We start from the raw sequence: 12,851 nt of genomic DNA, 5'->3' as shown, positions 1-12,851 counted from the left end.
ACGATCAAAATGTATCACTCCGTTTGAATTTTTTTATTTTACTCTTGTGACAGAACAATAAGAAGGTTGTTGATACTTTCTCTCCTTCTAGAAACAGTTCAATATTTTTACATTGGTGGTAAGATTTTGACACTTTAGAGATTCTGTTACTTGATTCGCACTTCACCTGGAACCTTAATTTTAAACAGTATGCTAAAACTTTAAAACTAGTAAGGATAATGAGTCCGTAAAAAGGTCAATTTTTCGTTTTTGTTATTTTTGGCATTTTCAAAATTTTGTAAGCACTATTGAATCTAAATTCATAAGATATTACATAATATGGAATCATAGAATAGTAGATTTCTCTCCCTTTGATTTTTTTCTACATTTTGTTTGTTCAGACATATCACAGACATATAATGCAATGTCTCTAAATAAATGCATGCATTTATAAATTGCCTTAATAGAGGGAATCATTTGTAGAATAAACAAGTGTGTTTACGATAAATAAACTGTGCACTTGATAAAGATATTTAACAGAACAGCTCAAAGTATTTGAGTGTAATGTGGTACAGTTTTTCTCTTAAGTTTTTCCTATCTTGAAATATATTATTTATAAAATTTATGATTTTATTTATACATTGTATTTGATGGTTACATGTAACATCATGTGCCAGCTCAGTTTACATACTTTTAACAATTAAACAAGGATTACTCTTCAGTTCATAAAAGAGGTTTTGAGTTAAAAAAATTAATAAAAATTCGTACACTGTAATTATAAAGTGTCATTTTAGGTATATTTAATACCTTAATGGAATAAATTATACTACGACTGATTCCATTTCAGGTCTCACGAAATAAATCCAAAATGGAGATCAAAATGATCAAAAAATAATGGAACGAATAAAAAAGAAGTACAGTATTCTGTGGGTTTTGAAGGATACGACGATTCTGTATTGCAGGAAAGTGATGTCTATGACAATGGTAATCTGCAAATAGATGTAAAAAGTGGTGAGTATGGACCATGGACGATGGAAATGGTGGCTATATTTGAACTTTGACAAAAAGTTTTCATGACGGTGATGAAGGGGGAAAACAGAGTGGATATAATAGAAAAGGTTAAGCACGATTCTAAAATTAATGGATATGGTAACTTGGGGAAGATTTTAGTTGATAACAAGGGATATGGCAATGCTGCTGTATGGTGGAAAAGCAGTAAAAACAAGAACGTTGAAAATACAGATGTTTAGCATTTGAATGATGACAATCAGGAATATGGTAATGATGAAAGTTTGAAACGCTATGACAATAATGATAGTGAGGTCAAGGATATATCCAAATATAGTGGGTAAGTCAAGGATGCTATAGGGAAAAACAGTAAACTAAAACGAGTAAAAGTCAAATAGTGTTGGCACATTGTTGATGATGTAAAGAACTTTTCCAAATCTGATCGCGAAAAAAATGTATACGATAACGAAAACTATAAAGAGGGGTCACAGAGTGATAAAAATATCCAAGGATATGACAGTGTTAGATTGTTGAAACATTATGAGTATAAAGATTTCAAGGTAAGGGATTTCCAAATATTGATGGATATGGCGCTGTGTGGTTAAAAAATATGGTTCGCTTATGGATGAAAAATTCCAGGGATATGGCGACGATGCTGTATGGTGGAAAAAACATAAAAACAAGAACAGTAAAATGATAGATGTTCTACACTCTGACAAAAAAATCTAGGGAAATGGCAACAATACTTTATAATTGAAAAGAAGTAAAACAAGAACGGTAATGATGACAATGAGGAGGAATATAATAATGATGAAAGTTTGGAACACAATGACGATAATGATAGTACGGTCAATAATGTTTCCCAAAATAGTGGGTATGGCAAGGATAATGTAGCGGAAAACAGTTAACACAATGACACTGAAATCGGATACGATTGGCACACTGATGAAAAAAAATGGTGGAAAAAATATGAAAACAACATAAGTAGGGTTAATGACCTTTACAGACGTGACAGCTATGACAAGGATGACGTATCGTCGAAATAAGATTATTTGAATAACAAAGATGCTTCACCACACAGTCATCGGAAAATTCCTTGGTATGTTAGGAATAAGTTGTTAAAAACCATTGGTAATCGCTTGAAAAAGAAGATTGTTCCGAACAGTAGTGTCGATAGTCAACATCATGGCAAAGACCTAAGCAGTGTCTGGAACCAGATGATATATAACAATTTTAGTGGTGTATATAGCAACAGAAACGTAAAGAATGGTATGAATACTAACAATAACCATAAAACATATATTCATGTATGAATTTTCTTTGAGTTGAATAGTTTTTATATTAAGAACTTATGGTATTTCGATGTGTGTTTTTGTTTCAAAGATAGGCACTTATAACTTTGTATTTGTCACTTTGATAACATCCCTCTCCTATAATCAGAAACATCCTCATTTCATTCCTTATCGACATTTTGGTTTGTCTAATTTTTTGTTGCCAAACGATGTGCAAAACATTTATTATAAATATTGTTGGTTGTATTCCAAAACTAAATTATGTTTCATTATACCATATACAGTAAAACAATATGAAGTAATTATGTACTTAAGAGGAAAAGAATAGAAATACATCTTAAGCAGACACTAGATTGAAAGGTTGCGAGATGAACATTAAACAAAGTAAACAAATATTTAGAGTTAATCATCTTTAAGTAATATAATAAAGAGCAGATGTGGATATACGTTAATTACTGTGTGCTCATATATTTTCCTGGTTACCAATTTTCATGGATTGATTAAAACCTGCATTTTCGTAAATATTTGATTTCGTGGTTTTTGCCAAAATAAGCATGCACAATTTGCAGTTCGTTGAACATTTAAAATCGTGTTTCCACTGTACCAATGACATCCACGAAATGTGGTATCTTACGAATAAAATGAATCCACAGTAGACAGCTACACAACAGTACAAAACAAAACAAGAATTAGGTCACCTTATAATGCAATGTTTACAAATTCAGAAATTTCAATGTTTTATATAGTCTGGATGAAAACGTCTAAATTCGGTATAAATACATGTTTATAAAGCCAATCTTTCCAGAAAATGTACTGTCACTATCAATGATATTCTAGTAAGAATCTATCATATTATAGAATCTTTGAGGTTTTATTTTAAACACAGGCTATATAAAATATTTAGGATATACATAAAAAAAAATAAAATACCAAAGTTCACTGAAAATAAATAAACCGAAGAAAAAGCACAAGATTTTGGACAAAATAAAATGTAAGTAAGACGAACATCAATCCGCAAAAACCACAAAATGAATTACAATTTTAGCTTCACTAAAAACGAGTACGAGCTAACTTTGCTCCGTAAAGTACATATCTTACTACTGCAATACATCAATTATCTTACTTAAGACGAAAAGTTTCTAGGTGCTTGTATCGTTCACCTGGCATCGTTTTGCATGAACCATCACAAAAATAAGTAACATTACAAAAAATGTAGTTGAATTATTTGTTGATGTAATGTTTTTCTCTATCAAATAAACACTATGATAGTTCGCGCATACCACCTGCAAAAATTGATGGAAATCATCTTTTGATTGCAAAAACTTGTCAATTGAGGATCTTGGGCTTCAATTTATTTTTGCTGTTTACAATTTATTCTGTATGTTTTGTAGTTATCACCAGAGAAAAAATATAGATATGTAAGATTTCATCAAAGAAGCCTGCTTATAAGTTCATTTGTAATTTAAGCCATGTTGATTTATTTGTAAATCTTGTCCTGCTGAAATGTTTGCTATTTATTGTTTTTTTTTCCCTATTTACTGCAGTTTATGCAAAAACAAATACATTACTTTTGACGCACACCCCAAACAAGACATTTAATTTAGTTCAAAAACGGCAATAATTCATATTTCTACCATGAAGACCAATTTGATTAGAATACAAAACCTGTGTCCAAGGATCTGACAACAAAGCGTTCTACGGTAAAGTTTTCTGTAAGATGTTTGCTTGTAGATTTAATTGTGCTCTTTATACAGTTTCTCTCTATTAAGTGTTGTTACTGCATACAAACTCATAAAATAAAAATCGCCAAAAGAGTACTATGACTCAATTAAGGAGTTGACTAACAATTTCTGCCTTGATGATTCTTAAATCCACCTTGTGCAAAAAGTAGGTTTTGCTATTACAGTTTTTATATATTGTTTACAGTTTCCGAAGAAAAAACTAAAAGAGTAAACAACGTCGTTCAAGGGCAACTATTTCGATCAAGTAGATTATACTTATTTGTAGATCTTGTCCTGCAAATTATTTTCCCTTTTACACTTTTTCTCTTCTAGAATCTATCATAATTTTGTAGAAAATAGCAAAATTTACAAAACAAATTTTGGTCAAATAAACAGTAACATTCTAATAACATTTATGTCCTTTAAGTCTTTATTTATTGATTTTGGTTTTCAAGATAATACACAAATTGAATGCTTCCGACTTACTTCTCTGTTTTATACTTATCTATGGTGGCCAATTTGGGTGGAAAGCGGGATCATCAGACACATTTCAAACCTAGATACATGCAGAATTACGATAGTTTGAGAAAGAGATAAGTGTTGTAAAATTTCACTGCCGACGGACGACATACGTCAAGTGATGTTGAAAGCTTATTTCGTCATGTAGGCTATGTGAACTAAACAAAATATTCTAATGGATCATGTCTTGTGATCATGTTTTACACAATGGTGGATAACATGTCTGTTATATCCCCTTTTTTAACGCTACAAATACCACAGGGTTAAAAAAAAAACTACTCTTCCTCATTTTGTTAGATAAAGTAAAATTATGGAAGACGGGTATGATCCTGAATTGGTCGCAGGTTATTTGAATAATGAATAACTTTGCATTTCCCTATTTCATAGATAACGCATACTTCAATTAGAATAAAATGCATGAGAAGCATGAAACATGATAAAAATTTGCAAGACAAGATATCAAACTCTTCATATGCACTGTGCTTAAACGGCTGTGGGTAACTTAAGTTACCCACAGCCCAAGATGGCGGACTCTAAACTCGTTGATATTTAATTCATACAAAATGTACCTTTTGCGACGTTTTTCATGCAGAATGTAAATATTTATAGGATTATTGAATAAAGAAATAACTAACAATTACCATAAATTTGTTAATATAGAGTTCACTAAAGCGCAAGGCCAACTTTAAAAAATGCATAAGACGTCCGTAACTTTTTGATCGAAACTAAGCAGACTGTCCGTAACTTTATTTTCAGATGTGGGTAACTTTTGATTTAAAATTCTAAGAATTATTTTTACAACAATTAGAAGACAATTAACATCATATTTGTAAAAGAAGAGAGGGACGAAAGATACCAAAGGGACAGCCAAACTCATAAATCTAAAACAAACTGACAACGCCATGGCTAAACATGAAAAAGACAAACAAACAACAGCAGCTCCACATGTAACCTTCACGGTCGTTTATACTATCATTGATTCATTCACCACCAAATATGATTTTATTAAGGCATAATACTTACACCACAGAGGTTTTATGTGGGGTTTGTGATACTCGATCCTGGTTATGGTTTGAACTTTTATTAACTTACTGATGTGCGTCTTATCGACGTTTTCGATTCGCACCATGGCTTTGTCATACTCTTTAAATTTTTTTAGTTTAATTATCTGTTTGCGGTTTATTTTTACCTCTGTTTCTTTTTATGTGTATCTTGAGGAATACCCTTTGACGCGGCTCGGTATTTATACATCCCACCAGTAAGTTATAGTGTTATGTTTTTTTAATACGTTTCCTATTATGTTTTTTTTTATTTCTCTTGTATGTTATCAGGGATTGTTAAACTATTAAATTACCCTGTTGTCTTAGTTATTTATATTTTCATATACTATTTCTAATTGTTACACTATGTTGATTGTTCTATTCCTTTTATGTCACTGAATTTTAACTATTGTGTCTTTTAGTTTAGTTCAATTTAATGAAATTTAATGCAACTTGCATACAAGTGAAATATGCAGCTAGCTGTAAAACTAGGTTTTATACTTTTTTACAAAATATCCTTTCTTCAAGTGTTCTCATTTACTGCAAATCTATAAAGATAGAGCATCGAAAGCAACAGGCCACTATAAATTCTTATCGAATCGTAATGTCATTGGACTTAGAATTAAGTGATTTTTCTTTTAAATCAATGGAAATTATTGTCTTTTGAATATAATTGTTTTTGGCTGAACCTTTGATAATTGTCATGTGATTGGGCAATTTTGGTCCCCCTCCCCCCCCCCCCCCCCCCCAAAAAAAACAAAAAAACCAAAAAACTAATGCCGGATTTACGCATGATCTACTCTTGTCATTACTGGCAGAATTCAGTTAGTGCATACACGCCACATGCATGTGTAAAAAATACTTGTGTAGTCTACTTGTTCAAATATAAAAATCAACAATGATGTTTTAACAGATTATCTGCAATGGTAGGAAACCACCCTCCGAACTGGGCGATTTGGATATCCCGACGTTATAAAAAATCAGACCCGAGTTTAACGGATTTTTTGTTATTTTTTTCATATTATTCCCAATATTGTCCTTCATTCTAATTCAAATGAATTATATCATACAAGAGATCAACGTCATTTCAGATTATGTATTCAATGCAATCTCTATCATAAGTAAAACATTACATCCACGTAGGTCGATTCTTTGAAAGTTACGGACATTCCTATTGGTATAAGGAAAACAGTTACGGACAAGTTGTTTTTAAGTTACGGACAGCCTAAGCGTTTTTTCAAATCGTGCTGTGATCGTTTATTTTGTAGAATTTAATCACCTGTTAAGTTTAGGGGTTTCCCTAAACGATTAATACAGCTTTTTAATTCAGTGGTCTAATTGCTGCATCCATGGTATTGTTATTCTATTGAAGAGAAGTCCCTAAACGACGCAAGGCGGCTCCATCTTGGGCTGTGGGTAACTTAAGTTACCCACGGCCGTTTAAGCACAGTGATATGAAAAGGGGGAATTAACTTATAAAATTAAAAAAGACAATAATAAACAAAAGGCGTAAGGACACACACACACATATGATCGTATGAGTAAAATTAAAAATCCTATCAATATTGAAAGTCTTGTCGAGTTCTCTGGAGATTTGCGCCTATCTTACGTTGAATGCAACACTCATCAGTGATCAAGTTCACCGAATTACATAACATTCTGTAAGTGTCAAAATTGAAGAAAAAAACAAAACAGTTTCTTTATTTGAACTGATCTACAGCTAAAACAATAAAACTTTTATTATAATTAATACATGTATGTGCAAAATAAAGAAGATGTGTTATGATTGCTAATGAGACAACTGGCCAACGTGACGTTGGAGACAGTATGTCCAAATAACATGGCCCAAGAAACTATAAAGTCTTTAAAGTTTGTATACATATATGTATTTACATGAACTCTGAAATAACTGTAAATTACAATTATTTCAATGTTACTATTTTATTGTTTATAACTATAAAATTATATGCGTGATGATAAAACAAAAACGGAAAATGAGTCCCATATACTGCTATGCAATATAACTAAACCTAAAGCAGGAAGAATGCAATTTTTCATATTTCCTGGTTCAGTTATTTGTATTTACAAGTGTATACGGAAATTGCTTTTCCTTCATTGTTTGAAATGAACATTTTTGTGAAGTCGTTATTGAAGCATAACGCCTTAATCGTGCCATTTCCATCTTCTTTGAGAAGAATGCGTTCAACTTTTGCTCTGTAGGGATGGAACATCTGAAGTTCTGATCCACCAACATAGATGTTTCCTTTACTATCCGATGCTACAGCATTTGCTGGACCAAGGTCAGTCGCGTTGTAAGAATAGACTAAGCTCCCTTCCGGTGTTATGCACCATAAACCGCTTCCGGTTGTACAATATAAACGCCCATCTAAATTCCTGCATATGTTGCTAGGAGTACACGGGGAATCAATTGTTCTGTAATGACGACCAATCTGATCAAGCACGTGGATTTTGGAAGAATCGCCGACGTAAATCATCCTATTAACCAAAGCAACTCCGGTACAATCGGATCCGATCGTCACCGATTTCATCGGACTCATATCCGGTAGACTGACGAATTGGATTTTTTGTCCAAGTGTAACGACGGCCTCTTTTCCAGATTGTAATAGACACATTTTTCGTGGTGGTCCATCTAAATGGCACTGGCTGACATATTTACCTTTTTCGCTATATTTTAAAAGCTTTTGGCTGAATCGAGTTTCACTGTTTCTTGCTCGTCTATTCTGAATAACTCTTGATCCAGAACTGCATAGGATAAGTTGGTCATCATCAGTGCAGACTATGTCAGAAAATTCAGTGGTTGTGAGTTTGATGTCATCTTTTTGTTCTGGATTTGAGTCGAAGCAGAGTTCTTGTTCGACGTTGAATTTGGCCAGGTATTCGAAATCTGGCTTTGGTAAGTCACGCGCATTGTCCTCGCTGACAGAAAGCGCATCAAAACTAGAACCTAGATGATTCTCGCATATTTGGCTTGACAAAGTAACAGGTTGAGACATACATTTACTACACCAGTTCAAACTTACTGGATGGTCCGTCAACGTAGGTTTGTTGTTGAAATACATCCTGTCAATTACAAAGTGAAAACACTAGTGATATAATAAAAAGGATCAAAAGAAATTAAACTTATAGAACAGCTGTTTTGCGAGGTGTTATTACAATAAATAAATCAATACTACGAGAGAAATGCATGTTTTGACCAATTAAAGGCAACAAGAATATGGTTTGATTGTTTACCTGTTAAAAATTAAGACACCTCTTCCATTATACTAGAAGGTAACTTTAATAGAAAAAATGATGAACAAAATTAATTTCTAAACAAAAAATAATTCACCGGTAATTAAATTTATAACCATTTCAAACTACTTTGCCACAATGAAACTGATCATAAAACGTACTTAGCTGAAGATCATAATAAACAGGAAGTATTTGGTGTTGTTTTAAGTTAGAAGGAAGCTTATACTTATTATCAAAAATTGTCATGTGTTGGTATGCAAAAATAAAAGAATTGGCAAATTATGCTTAGTAACTTGAAGTAAGTAATGCCAAAGAACTCATAGTAATTGTAATAGATTGCATGCTGTGGGGTTGCTCTTAGTAAGAATCGCACAACAGGTAGCCAACGGTGGTAAATTAAGAAGGTTGACATAAAGTTCGACAAGATGCATGAAATCAACACTTTTGCATTGAAAGTGATCAATATTTAGTGTTCTTATACGTTACTTACTTCGAATCGCTAAGCATTGTTCGACCATTACTTAAGTCCAGGACATAATGATTTAAAAATAAATATATTGAAGGTGACAAACACTTTTCCTCTACATAACCCATGCAAAGTTTGGTGCAGCATAATACTGGTCTACCAAATTTTGAGTCAACCGTAGACATTTATATTTTTTAGTGATCGTGTATATGTTACAGGGAATTTGTGAAATCAGGGATTTTGTAAAATCACTGACATTTCAGGGAATTTGTAAAATCACTGAACTAATTAGTGATTTTATAAAATCCCTGATTTTGACTAGTGATTTTACAAAATCCCTGAAATAATTTAGATCTTTTTTACAGATTCACTGATTAAATTCAGGGAATTTGTAAAATAAATTTATTCATTTTTATTAAGAATTTCTGTGAAAAGCCTACAAAAGTAACACTCAATAAGTTTGAAGTTAATCTAGCCTTTATTTTAATATTAAGTGAGCTGTTTTCATGAACTATACAACTGACATACTGTAGAATAATGGCTCAGACACAGATGTCTTTAAATCAAGAACAAACATACACACAAAAAGTTACTTCAAATAATTGAGGTAAATATTACATTCATATCAGAGCAAGATCATCTTATTGCTGCATGAAATTTTATATATAAAAAGCAAATAAGTGTTGTATTATTAATTTGATGCCTACAAAATAACATTTATATTAAAAAATAATAATAATAAAGACAACAGAAAATATAAGTAAGAAAAATTTGTTTTGTATACTTGCATGTTTATGAATAGGTTCTAACCAAGCAAAAATATGAAAAAAGTTTTACTTACTTTGGTCATATATCAGATACATATTTTCTATCACAAAGTGATATAACTTTGAATAAGTTTTTAAACTTTCTCTCTCAACTCTTTAATAATGTAGGAATGAAGTTCTTCATTACAGAGATTTGATAAAATCGTTAAATAACGCTATTCACCAGAGGAAGATATTTTAAAATTATAATGTGTCTTGAAGGCAAGTACATCATAGTTCAGAAAATTCACATATCAAAAGGTCATGGTGGTAGGGGCGAAATGGTATTAAAAGTGTGCAATTTTTTCTTACAAAGCTTTAGAACTTTACAAGGAATAATAGAGGAATGCTAACTAACAAAGGCCAGAGGCTCCTGACTTGGGACAGGCGCAAAAATGCGGCGGGGTTAAACATGTTTGTGAGATCTCAACCCTCCCCCTATACCTCTAGCCAATGTAGAAAAGTAAAACTATTTAAAACTACAAGAATATATTTAGCTTAATATAAATACGATAAAAAAGATTATTTTTCACAACTATATAGCATTCTAAGTGGACTTATTTGTGAAATGTGCAAAAAAGCTTAGTGATTTACGTCCGATTCTTAGAGTTATATATAGAGTTGTATGAGATATAATACATTTTTTTAGCTTACCTTTTGTGCAAATGCTGTTACAGCAGCCTGATATTAAGGAAAATGAAATCATAATGCCGTGGATAAAGATATAAACAAAAAAAATCGGAAGTCACGTTTCGAAACAGCACATGACAGTCTATTGTTTTATCCGTTCAAAGGCTAAATGTTTTATTTTTATTTCAATGTTTCATTATGAAGCCAAGCACCAAATGGTAACTGACCTCTTCTTTCCTGACATCAATTGACGGTTCTACATTTTGACACTGGGAATTACTTCCAAAACATTTATCTCACTATAAAATAAAAATAGGAAGATGTGGGTTGAGTGCCAATGAAACAATTCTCCATCCAAGTCACAATTTGCAAATAGTAGACAATTATAGTTCAAGTACTGCCTTCAACATGGAACATTGGTTCAAACCTAACAGGAAGCTACAAAGGGACCTAAAACTACTAGTGTAAACAATTCAAACAAAAACCAACGGTACAAAAAAGGTTATTTTGCTTTTAAATAAAAAAAAAAAAAAAAAAAAAAAAAACAACATAAGACACCGACTATTCCCCTTTAAAGGTGTTTATATTTATGTTTTGAATACTAGTACATTTACATTTTTTTTTTAAATTCAATTCAGACGAGAGGTTAAAAAAAAAAATAGATTTGAAAAAAGGACACAATCATTTTTATTTCGTTTTTGTATTTTCAGTCACAAAATTTTCTTTTATAACTTCATGGTTGAAACGTAATAATTGAAGAGCTTTCAATGTATGTTAATACAACAACGTGCATGGAAATTGTTGTTTTTTCGGGACCTTTTTATTAACGAAATTAACTAGGAAAATTCAAAACGGAAAGACCCTTATCAAATGTCAAAATTAAAAGCTTAACACATCAAACGAATGGATAACATATGCACAGGCACTTCCTTTTGTAAAAATGGTGGATTAAACAAAGTTGTATAGCTCTCACTTGTACGAAGTGTGAACCGCAAATATCTTTGATTGATATAACATTGTAAAGAGAAGGGGATACCTAAAATAATAATGTAAGGGTTCTACAAACAATTTTTAAATCAAATATTCAGTCACTTTTTCAGATTTGGACATGAGTCATAATTCTAAATGAATAGATACAATAATGTACATATTGGTCTGCAGGGGGGATATACAACCAACAATCAGCCAATCAATCATGTGTACAGATAGTAAATGAAAACAGAAAACGTGGTATGTGTCAACAAGACATCTCTACATCCAAGCCGCAATGTGTAAAAGGTAAACCATTATAGGTCAAAGTACAGTCTTCAACACGTATAGTCTTCGTTCACACTGAACAGGAAGCTATAAAGGGCTCCAAAATTACTAGTGCAAAACAATCAAAACAGGAAAACTAACAGTAAAATCAATAATACAAAAGTAAATTAACAAAAATACCGAACTCCGAGGATATTTCTAAACGGCAAAATCAAAATCTCAAACACATCAAACAAATGGACAACAACTGTCATATTTCTGATTTGGTACAGGCATTTTCTTACATGTAGAAAAATTTAATGGTAGATTTTTTTGCTACTATGGTGTTGATGAGGATTGATAATTTCAAAATTCTTCTCATTTGTCATGATTACATTCTGGTACTGAGATGACCGCTTATGTCAAATTCGAGGTGTAAGTTTAAGTTTATGAGGAAGCCGTGTGACTGTGTTGTTTCTTTAATTTCTAGTTCTGATGGACATATTAATGGAACCCAATCAGAAAAGTTTGGATTGTTAATGGAACGAACATCATCAATTTATCTGAATGTGTAAATTAAATGATCTGGCTTCTTTGATCTTGTTTTCACAAGTATCTGAAGGGACTCCGACTCAAATGAAAATACGATATATATATATATATATATATATATATATATATATATATATATATATATATATATATATATATATATATATATATATATATATATATATATATATATATATATTAGTATGGCTGCTATACAACGCTGATATTTTAAGTAACAGGAATTGCTCCCTTACTTCGAGTCCGTGTAGTCTTCAAGAAACATAATATGAAGCACCACTGGTACCATATGAAAAATGCATTAGTAATAATTGCTTTCTTGTAACATAAAA

At 31.7% G+C, this 12,851-nt stretch overlaps 1 protein-coding gene across 1 annotated transcript; it reads right to left on the bottom strand.

Annotated features, from left to right (window-relative positions):
* Positions 1-7,244: 7,244 nt before the first annotated feature.
* LOC139520601 (uncharacterized) lies at positions 7,245-12,325 on the bottom strand. Its single transcript, XM_071313419.1, has 2 exons — positions 10,738-12,325; positions 7,245-8,640 (listed from the first exon to the last, which is right to left on the bottom strand). Exon 2 carries the CDS (start codon positions 8,637-8,639, stop codon positions 7,632-7,634), a length of 1,008 nt encoding a protein of 335 aa, XP_071169520.1. The 5' UTR covers position 8,640; positions 10,738-12,325; the 3' UTR covers positions 7,245-7,631.
* Positions 12,326-12,851: the final 526 nt, after the last annotated feature.

This window comes from Mytilus edulis, chromosome 4 (assembly GCF_963676685.1).
Source record: "Mytilus edulis chromosome 4, xbMytEdul2.2, whole genome shotgun sequence".
Taxonomy (NCBI): Eukaryota; Metazoa; Mollusca; class Bivalvia; order Mytilida; family Mytilidae; genus Mytilus; species Mytilus edulis.
The sequence above is the reverse complement of the archived record's forward strand: the minus strand, read 5'-3'. Positions and strand labels throughout refer to the sequence as shown.

Excerpts from the sequence above, each read along its gene's own strand:
- LOC139520601 (XM_071313419.1), bottom strand. The coding sequence starts at position 8,639 with ATGTATTTCAACAACAAACCTACGTTGACGGACCATCCAGTAAGTTTG.